General features: G+C 42.1%; 1 protein-coding gene across 1 annotated transcript in view; it reads left to right on the forward strand.

Annotated features, from left to right (window-relative positions):
• The first annotated feature begins 10,649 nt into the window (after positions 1-10,649).
• Positions 10,650-11,452, forward strand: part of mmp11a (matrix metallopeptidase 11a) — a 20,638-nt gene continuing 19,835 nt past the window's right edge. Inside the window, exon 1 of the mRNA XM_054731059.2 lies at positions 10,650-10,890. Coding sequence (XP_054587034.2) covers positions 10,792-10,890 — 99 coding nt within the window. The 5' untranslated portion in view covers positions 10,650-10,791. The remainder of the gene's footprint in view (positions 10,891-11,452) is intronic.

Genomic DNA, 11,452 nt, shown 5'->3' on the forward strand with positions numbered 1-11,452 from the left:
AAAATGACCAAATATTTTAAGATGATCTATTTTAGAGTAAAACTTAATTAAAACCCAATGAACACCCAGATGGAGCTCAGGTTGCATTCATGAGACTAACCCGCCTTAAAGAGCAAGTCACCCCCAAATAAACTTTTTTTTTGCTGATAAACTAAATAAACGAGTTTCTAATCGTGCTGCAGACACGTGTCGTCAATAATTTTGCACTTCAGTGCATCTTAGTTAAAATTTAAATATTCTGCCTAAAACTGGCAGTTGTGCCGTTGTCAGGTAAAAACTCTGCACTGTATTCTAATTTAAATCTGCCACCGCTATTGGCTAAGAGGTATGCTATGATGTCATCTGGTACATTATGATGTCACAATGCTGTCCTGAGCCTGTGTGTGTGTGTATTTGTTAGCAGCTCCGCCCTCTCGGTCTGCCAGGCAACAGCATGTGTTGCATTTTTCAAACATGAAGTGGGAGTGGAGTTAGACTCTGGTAGGGGTTGACTTGCTCTTTAAAGGCCTTTATATAATAATAACAATAATAATAAACATCTTACTTGTAAACACGTTCAGAGAATCCTTCAGGACTGATATGCTAACAGCTGGTCTGAGCTCAGCCAAAACCAAAGCTTAAAAGGGCTCTGCTCTTCTAAACGTTGAGGCAGTTAAAAGTTACAGAAATGTTTTAATCCTTCCTCTGGGGAAACCACAGATCAACGCTAAGCTAACGAGTGTAAAAGTTTTATCTATTTAAAGCCCCGTGAACTGCCCTGAAACTAGAGATTAAGTGGCGCACAAAAACAGGCTCTAAACTGGCTGAATGATGCTCTGAAAGCTAAGGTTTGTCCAAAGGCACAAGCTTGCATTCAAAGCTGAGAATTATTTTACTTCCCAAAAGCTTTTTATGTTAACTGTTTAAAACTTCATTTTTTCCTCTAAAGAGGCCGACACTGGATCGTGTCTGCTTTACATCTGAATCAGTCGGCTGCAGGAGGAATCTTTTATGTCCTTCTAACTTTGAATGTTTATTATCTTTCCTGCATTGCATGCATTATCCGCTGGCTTTAATCTGCAGCTTCCTGCACTTCCCTCTACTGGTGCAGCTCAGATTCGACTTACTGCACTTGGCAGCAGCTCGGATTCTAATTTCTGCTTTAATTGGGAGCTGCTGTTGTGTTGAAAAACACAAATCCTCATGCAGGAGGACGTATTGGGACCATTGCTCATTTAATCAGAGCAATCACAAGAGTCAGAAGGTGCCTAATAGGTTTCCTGGAGAACCCAGAGAAGTTTAAACCCATCAACTTCAAAGACTTTTTGGAAAGTTCAAAACGAGGGTTTGGTCAGAAACGAGCTGTAAAAGTCAGGCTGAAACTTCAACACAGACATTTTTTTGCATCACATGGATGTAAAAACTATAAATATTAAAGTTAACAGGACCAATCTCTTGTTGTGAATCAATGAAGGGTTAAAAGCATTCAAGGAGCATTCAGGAGTTCCCCAGGGCTCTGTTCTAGGACCTCTTCTCTTTGCCATATACACCACCTCACTGGGTGAGATCATTCGATCACATGGCTTCTCCTACCACTGCTATGCAGACGACACCCAGCTCTATCTGTCATTTCCACCGGACGACCACGCTGTCTCTGCACGAATATCAAACTGTCTCTCTGACATATCAAAATGGATAAAATCCCACCATCTCCAACTCAACCTCTCTAAACCTGATCTACTTGTCATCCCAGCAAAACCATCCATACAGCACAATATCTCAATCCAATATGACTTCCTATCTCTGGCTCCTTCAAAAGCAGTTTGAAATCTGGGTGTTGTGATTGATGAACACCTGACCTTTAAAGATCATGTTGCCTCTGTTGCTCGTTCATGCCGCTTTGCGCTGTATAACATACGAAAGATCAGACCATACCTAACACAACATGCCACCCAGCTCCTGGTGCAATCTACTGTCATCTCCCGCCTCGATTACTGCAATGCCCTTCTAACTGGTCTTCCAGGCTGTACTGTGAGACTTCTTCAAATGGTCCAGAACGCAGCGGCGCGTCTGGTCCTCAATCAGCCAAAAAGAGCATGTCACCCCTCTGGTCATTGAGCTCCACTGGCTACCGCTAGCTGCACGCATCAAATTCAAATTGCTAACACTAGCATACAAAGTCCGAGACGGTACGGCTCCCATCTACCTGAATCCTCTTGCAAAGGCTTACGTCTCGGCCCGGCCCTCCGGTCATCACAGGATCGTCGGCTAGCAGTGCCTTCACCACGCTCAGGACAATCCAGACTCTTCTCATGCATCGTTCCACAAATGTGGAATGACCTTCCAAGCACTACCAGAACAGGAGCTTCCTTTTCAATTTTCAAGAAACTCTTGAAGACCCTGCTCTTCAGAGAGCATCTTCTTAACTAGCACCCTCCCTGCACCCGTCCCCCCCTTCTCTACTGTCCACTCCTTGTTCCCTCCTCTCCATGATTGATGTCAAGTTGTTGTTGTTATTGTTGTTGTTAGCCTCAAGAGCAACATGCCGATTATCACTTGTAAGTCGCTTTGGACAAAAGCGTCTGCTAAATACATAAACATAAACGCAAAAGGTAAATGTCCTATATGTAATTTGGTACCTTCCAGTAGTTCTACAACCCCGTTTACAACACATCCACTCACGCTGGTGGTGATGAGCTACATCGCAGCCACAGCTGCCCTGGGACACGCAGATCCCACCGGTCCTCTGACCACCAGATGTGCCTTTCCTCCTGGTTGTTTAAGACATGAGAAGCAGCTCATTGTTGGGTTAAATAACTTGTTGCAGTAATTATCCAATAGGAGGCTCCTACCCGTCTGCTTGGTTAAATCCAGGAGAGGCTTGATTTACTTCGTTTCCCTTCAACAAAAAACACAAGATTAAAATCTGCATAATGATTGAGGTCAAGTGAAACCTGATTCATGCGACTTTGTTTTGTTTCTCATGCAAGAAGAAAATAAAAACTCTTTATGACTGTTGGCTGTGCAGCGCTTTGGTCAGCCGGCATGCTGCGTTTAAACGCGATATCAAACCAGACGGTCTGGTTCTCAGCTATTCGACAAGAAATTCATTCCAAGTACATCAAATAAATAATAAATAGTTGTGAATGATTGAGCTGTTTTGAGGACTGAAAGAAGATTCTAGTCTTGATCTTGGAACAGTTAGCACCTCTAAAACCCGAGTCGATCTGCTGACCCTCAGACTTTATTTTCTGCATGCAGGAAACGTCTAAACTCCATAAACCGAGCTTTAATGAGCTTCTGAAACTTTGTGAATTAGGAACATTAATGACAGCGTCCAGCCAGAAATGAGCAGAGTCACTTTCTGTTCACCCTTTCATTACAGCAGCAGGATGAGAGGCCTGATCAGTTTATTACACCTAAAGCAGCCTTTAGCAGGAAGTCACGGCTGAGGTCTTTACAGCTGCTAGGGGTTGTAATTATAATCCTAAACGCACCGCGGGGTTTTCTCTCCTTCAAAACATAACCACAAATCAGAAAATAGAACTTTGTTTTCCACACAAACAGCAGCAGGAACAGGGAAAGTTTACCTGCTCATCAAGCTCAGTGGAGGCGTTTCCCCTTCAGGAGACCAAGAGGACCTGTTAGAGCACGCCCGAAGAGGATCAAAGAGCTCCAATAAATAAAATCAACAGTAAAGAATAAAACTTAGAGTTTAAGCAGGAATCCTCACTCCGTTTCATGTTTTCTGCTGACCAGTCACCTCACAAGGGGGGGTTAGTAGTCGGGGTTAGTTAGGAGTAACTTTAGGTCTTTGGCACGATTTACCTTCTGATCACAAATATCCAGCTTTAAACTGCGATCAAATCAATCAAATCAAATCAAAGCTTTATTTATAAAGCGCCTTCCGCAACCCTGTCAGGAAGCCCAAGGCGCTGAACATGGTGCAGTACAAAGTTAAAGAAAGTGAATAAATCAGAAAATAAAAGCAATTCAAATTACAGATTACAAATGACAAAAAAGGTTAAACATTCTAGTAGAAGACAAATGTGTAAAACAAGGGAAAAAGTGAACCAATGAAAACTGTGAGATAAAATCAACACAAAAGAGGGCCAAAGTCAAACATGTTCTGGAAACGCCAAGTGGAGGAGGTGGGCTTTTAGGCGACTCTTGAAGACTGGCAGAGATGGGGACAGCCTAACTGAGGGTGGCAACTGGTTCCAGAGAGACGGTGCTAGGACTGAGAAAGCCCCGCGAGTACGACGCCTAGAACGAGGGACAACGAGCAGGCCTTGTCAGAGGAGCGCAGAGCGCGTGATGGGAAATGTCTGTTCAGGAGCGTGGCTAGATAGGGGGACACCACCCGGGAAGAAATTAAAAACAAAGACGAGGAGTCTGAAGTGTGAACGATAGCAAATCGGAAGCCAGTGCAGGGAGGCCAGAACCGGACTGATGTGGTCCCGTTTCCTGGTCCCAGTCAGGAACCTGGCTGCGCTGTTCTGCACAACCTGATGGTGGCCAAGTAAAGGTCCCGCTCCCTAACCAGAAGGTAGCAGGTTTGCTCCAGTCTCAGTCGAATACTGGATGTTTTCTCCTGTAGTTGCCATAGTGACTCAACGAGTGAGAGTTGATTTAACTTTTCTAAAATTTACTTCCAAACTCACAGATGAATACAGAGTTTGATGAGCCTCTTTTTACCACAATAATCCAAACGGGTCCCTAGTTGTTCTGGTTCTGTTTGTTCTTTAACATAAGATGATCTTTAAACCGAGACAACGTCGACATACTGTAAATACATATGTATGCATGATGTATGTATACAGTTCAGCACACAGCTACAGGGTTGCTGGTTTGAATCCCAGCTAAAGATTGCACTTTTTCTTGATGCATATTAGGTTTGTTAGAGATTTAAATCGCCTCAGATGCAAATGTGTCCCCCAGAGACCCCCCCCCATCAAAACACACACACGGAGAGAGAGAGAGAGAGAGAGAGAGAGAGAGAGAGAGAGAGAGAGAGAGAGAGAGAGAGAGAGAGAGAGATGGATGTACGGAGATTTTTTATTAACTTCCACATCAAGATAAAAGCTCTTTTTGGCAGTTTTAGGTTGTTTTGGGGCGCTCCGTTATTTATCATATTATAAACATAGTTTAACTTTTTATTCAATCATCACCAAGGACTGTTGGTCGTTCCTAAACACAGACTACAATCTCGAGGGGGTCGCGCTTTCTCTGTGCTGTCGTGCTGTCGGTAGTCTGTCGTGCTGTGACGCTGTACGATCGGCTCCGGTACCGGAAGGAAGGTCCTGCAGGACCTGGGCATTCTGGATCCACCGTGGAGGTCTCACTGAAGGGTATGCGGATGCGACAAACTGGCGTCTCATGTGTTTATGACCACGGGTTCAAACTTGATCAGTAAGGAGCAAAACATCATCTCCCACTCAGACTCGCTTCTCCGGACACGGAGGTTCTGAACTTGACATCGTTCACACACACACACACCTTTCACCTCACACTTCATTCCAACAGAACATCCATCATTAGAGAGTTAGTCTTGCTACATTGTTTAAAATTGTTTAGTAAATAAATTTCCTTAAACGTTTGCAAGTCTCTCTCTCTTCTCTCGTCTCTCAGTTCATGCAAAGTGTTTATTTAATTTCCCTGTAATAAAAAGATCCAGTCTTCTGATTTAAATAACCCAGTGTCCGTAAGATGGGATTCATACTAGATATGAATCTTTAATGTCTTATGGTCATTAATTAAATGTAATTCTAACCCATTACAGGGCCGAGGCTCTGGAATGAGCTACCTACATGTGTTAAACAGGCCACCACGCTCAGCAAGTTTAAGAGCCAGCTGAAAACTCACTTTTATTCTTTAGCTTTTATTCAAGGAGAGCCTCGTTAATGGATGGCTTTGCACTTTTTTGCTGCCCCACCTAGATTTTATCTGCATGTTTTTGTTGGTTTTTAAATGGTTTTATTTTTTTTTAATGTTTACTTCTGCTGTGCAGCGCTTTGTTTGGTCCTTGGGCCATGTGAAGGCACTATATAAATAAAGTTTAGTAGCAGTAGTAAACATCTTTCAGTTCATGCTTGAATAAGAAAAATAGGCTAAAATGTTCTGACCAGCAGGTTAGGGTTAACTAAACAAAAGGTCTATTTTATTCTGCCCTTTAGTTTTGCGGTTCTACTCCAAGACGTTGACAAATTTGAATGCGTGGAGCATCAGAACATTTCCATTCATGCATTTGAGAACATTGAACTAAAACGTTATTAGCAAACATTTGACTTATTAATCGGAGAAGCTTCGTGCTGCCTGCAGGAATTTGTTTGATCAAACCAGTTTTTCACGAAGACAGACAGGAATGTTGCTGGGAGTCGTTTAGAAGTTACAATCATTTTTCTATTTTTAGGACACGTTCTTTCGAGCTTCGGCTAATCACAAACAGCAGTGGAGCGAAAACCAGAGCACAACAACAGCTGAGTGGTTTCAGAGCCAAAAGACACATTTTACTGGAGAAAAGTATTAGTATCTCCATGTTTGTGACACGAAGATGCATCATTAGATCCAGAACCTTTCTCTTGCAGCTGATTTATTAGCAGATGGGTGTCGTGCACTTTATGGATACTACAACTCTAGCTAAACACCTTGTGATGTGTTTTTCTACAGTTCAGTTTAGTCTTTCAAAACTAATCTTCACACTGAAGTTCTGTAAACTAGTTGCAGCACAGATACATCCTCTTTACTCCTATAAACCCCATAAAACCACTTCTGCCTACATCTTCCAGATGGAGCATCAGGATTAGTACCTTCATCAGAACCTATTCATGTCTACTGCCCCCTGGTGGATGTAGCGTGGTTAGAATTAACACTGTTTGCTATCAGCTTTGTTAAATTCTGAGAAAAGCTCAAACAAGTTAACAATGAAGCTTCTATCACATATAAATATCTAGGATATTATATATTCGATAGAAGTTCACATGCCAACGAGCTTGGTCTTTTTTTAATCCAAAAATTAATGTTTAATTTTAAGATAATTAAATTTAATAGCAAAAGTTTATTTATTTAATCAGAAGTTTAAAGGAATCTTTGCTTTTTCAATAACCAAAAATATATACACCATTTCTGTGTTTCATTTCAAAGAAAAGTCAAGTTTCTAAAGTTAAGAATGTATTACTAACACTTTTAGAAATGACAATTTTTGAATAGACAATTTGATATTAAAACTTGTTTAAAGGCAAACCTGTGACTGAATGGAAGCTAAAATAAAAATGCGAGTTTTTGAATGCGTGAATGAATATCAGGTTTCTTTCAGAGAGAGAAGCGCTCTGGGTGGTAAAGTTGGTTTTGCAGATAACTGAGTTGGTTTTATCGAAAACAGCATGCAGACGCAATCTGTCGAAAGTGTCTACCTCACCCAGTATGAGGAGACCCTCTTCTGGATCCGAGATGTGAGGTGGAGATGATGTCCTCCGGGCACGAGGTTGGTAGAAGGACCTTAGTGTGACCATTTCGGTCCTGAGATGTCTCCGTGGGTCACTCGACTGGTGAAACGATTTGCATCTCAAAATCAATAACTCTGAAGGAGATTTGCGTCAGCTGTTTACAGTTGCGTTTATTCGAAGCAATTCTATCGGCGTGACAGAATGATAGTAGAGACTTGGGCGGCCGTCCCTCGTCTGCTGGTATGGTTCAAGAACTGAACTTTTTGCTGCGGGATTTGGTTTTAACAAAACCCTCAGAACACGCCCTCTCAACGTCAGAAAGCTTGGTCATGAGATAACGACATGTGAGGTGTTTTACTCTTTACCCTGGATACCCTCTGTGTGTGGTGGTTAAACGTGCAAGATGACCATCTGGTTTGCTGAACACACATAACCGATCATCAACAATAATTATATTATTCAAAGCATAATAAGTCATTTCGGTAATTAAAATACATTTATACTGAACCAAGAGATTATTTATGATGGTTGTAATGAACAGTAATTAAGTCATAGAGTTTATTAAAATTATTATTGTGAAGCTTGAAGTGTCCTTCATCTTGGGACGGAACAGCAGCAGATGAAGATGTTTCAGCAGACATCACGGCTCCTGGCGAGTTAATCAGTGGGCAAAGTTACAGCTCGACCCAGCTTGACCCAGCTGGGAAAATGTGGCCTTTGTCACAAATTAGAGGCCATTCATGGCGCTACATAAAGTTATATTAACATTAGATAATATGTAATTCAGTATTAAAAACAGGTTTTAATCTTTTAACTGGTTTTAAAGGCAAAGCAGCTTTATTGATTTAGCACAATCCCTAGAAAGAAGCATTTCCAAGGGTGAGATATTTCAGATTTAGCTCCTCGTAACAATAACGGGAAATGAAAAGTTTAAAGTAGCTTTTGAATGACATTTCTTCTCAAAATATTTCAACACAAATCCTAAAATTTTATTTAAATTATTTATAAAGTGAATAAAGAAACAGAGGAATCGTAACTCAAACTTAGCCTGGCAAGCCAGACTTTATATGTGAATATATAGTCTGATAAGGAGATATATAAAAATATCTATATTTTATATATATAAATGTATTTGCAAAGCAAGAATTTGGTCTAGTTCACTAGGCTAACTCAAACTAGGAATGTTGAAGCAAATGTTTTAGGAACAGTTTGAATTATGATTTTAAAAACTCCAAGAAATGAACAATCTGCATGGGACCTCCCAGCGCATCAGATTTGATAGTCTTACCAACAATCCCAACAATCGCTGAAGCCTTTAGCCATCAGCTAAGCTCTATATCTCCTTTAGGGTTAGGGTTAGGGTTAATGTGTTTATTTTTAAGGGTTTCTGTTCAGGCAGCGTGGAGTCGCTAGAGGCGTTCCTCAAGGATCATCTCTGGGGCCTCTTTTATTTTCTATCTTTATTAATAGTGCACCTACGATGTACTGCATGCTCAGTTCAACTATATACTGAAGACGCCATATTACCCAAATTTTGGCTTACAGGAAATTCAAGAGTCTCTTCAGTTTAATTTGGACAAAGTCCAGTATTGGTTAGGACAAATAAAGTACTTTTAAATAAATAGAAATCTTATTCTATAATTTGTCCGATAAATAATTCCACCACACCTCTGAGTTTAACTAAAATTTCCTGGATTCATCCAAGCTTAACACCTGAGAAAATAAAATACTTATATGATGTATCCCTTTATTTGGTGTTTGGCCTGAACCTGCATGTTCTGCTTGCTAGAGTGTAACTGTCCTCTGTGCCGACGGCTCTGCCCACAACCCAGAGGCCAATAGTTAATGAGCTACTGCTAGGTACTAGAAAACGGCACAGGTTTTGGGATTGTGACTAGTTTAAAGACCACTGAGAACCATTTAAATCAGCTAAAAAGATTATTAGAGTGGGGCTTTAAGAGGCATGAAAAAATGTTTTAAGCTCGCTAGAGTTGCAGATTTGCTATTGCAGTTTTGACATTTGGCATGAGTAATCCGTCAGAAAACCTGCTCTGGTAACGGCGGCGGTTTAACCAGCAGTCTGTGGGTCTCGGTCACATTCTGGCCTGGTTTTTGAGCACTCTTGAAGATAAAATCCAACAATTTCTGCAGATTAAACTCTTCTTCTGGAAGACTTGGCAGTGATCCTGTGCGTATTGCAGATACAAATGCATTTTTTGGGCTCTAGACTAATAAAGAAATGACTTCCTCACAACAGGAGATTAACCCCCCTGCTAGCTACATGGAGAGACTGGGTCTCAGTGTTTACAGTCCAGATCTACATATACTAGCTGGATGGGGAGAAGCAGACGTGATGACGCAGTAACAACCCATCCAGCTGAATACATTAGCTTGGCATAAATGTGCAGAGCTGAAAAACAGGAAAATGCACGCAAGAAGCAATCACGGTCCAAAACTCAAGTGGATTTTACACGATAAAGGACTTTTAAGTGCTCGCCCCGTAATCTGAAGATTGCAGGTTTGAGCCCCGCTCAGTCTGTCACTGTCGTTGTGTCCTTGGGCAAGACCTATATTAATGTCAATGGGCAAGACACTTAACACCCCCCCCCCCCCCCCCCCCCCCCCCCCGCTGGGGGTGGTCGGAGGGACCGGTGGCGCCAGTGCAGCTGTGGCTACATCATAGCTCATCCCCACCGGGGTGTGAATGGGTGAATGACTGATTGTGTTGTAAAGCGCCTTGGGGGGTTCCAGAACTCTAGAAGGCGCTATTTCAAATTCAGGCCGTTTACTTTAAATGTCACAGATTTTATTCCAGACATTTAGATGTAAATTTCTACATTATGAATCTATTGTAAACATTTATTTTGACGCTAATTTTTAACAAATGTAATAACGTGTTTTTAATATTTTACAATTGCGTGGAGCCCCATGATGATGTTCTAGATTAAAGATGAGTGGAACGTGAATACTAATTCAACCTTAACTTTACTCTTTGTTTTCTCCTCATTAAACAGGCTGTACTTTTGGGGTTTCTGGTTATTTTAATTGCTCCTAAAGAGTGCTTAAGTGCGCCAGTTTACGCTGCGCTTCGCTGTTTGTTTGTTACAGATGTTTTTATGCCAATTGGGATTTGACTGACGTAAAACTGGAGTTTGAAGCTGGAAGTGCGGCGGTGAAAGAGTTAAAGTGTCACATGGGAGCGGGTGGTATTATCAGCCCGGGGCTCCAGAGAAACAGTGTGTGAGGGAGAAAAAAAAAACACCGGGAACAAAGAAATCCGAGTCTGTTTAAAGAGAGAGAGAGTCAGTCTGCTCACCGCACTCTGCTGCGCCAAAAGCCAGCAGCGCGGCTCCGCACGGTGGTGAGGATGCGGACTTCCCTGCTCATGTGCTGCTGCGTCTTTGCGCTGCTGAGTTTCCGCAGCATGGTTGGTTTCCCGGTGCGCACAGGCAGCAGGTTCAAACCGGTAAGTTCCCATCCGCTCCACCGCTCAACGTTTGGGTTTGTTCAGAGTTTTAAACTTTGGAAAAACTTTGTTTTTAACTTTCTTTACTCGCGTGACTCTGAACGTGCGAGAACACACACACACACACACACACACACACACACACACACACACACACACACACACACTCACACACACACACACACACACACACACACACACACACACACACACACACACACACACACAGGCGCAACAGACTGCAGTCGTTTAATTGTGCACGATATGGAGAAACGAACAGCTGGGAAGATTTGCGCATTGTGAACATCATTAGGCAACTTCAGGCGTTGCTATGGAGATGTGACCATCACCGGTTTTTTGTCTGCTCAGCATCAACCAGTCCCGAGTTCGCAGGCAAACCTCACGCGCACGGATGACAGCAGGGTGTTTTGGTTCCTGATGGAGGAATTAGTGGGAATACATGATGGCAGGAAGCTATTAGAACATTTTGTTGTTTTGTCAACAAGAGCTTGAGAGGGAGCCATCCTGACGACGTCACGCTGACGCCATCAGGTGTTTTATT

Source organism: Nothobranchius furzeri, chromosome 10, assembly GCF_043380555.1.
Source record: "Nothobranchius furzeri strain GRZ-AD chromosome 10, NfurGRZ-RIMD1, whole genome shotgun sequence".
Lineage (NCBI taxonomy): Eukaryota > Metazoa > Chordata > Actinopteri > Cyprinodontiformes > Nothobranchiidae > Nothobranchius > Nothobranchius furzeri.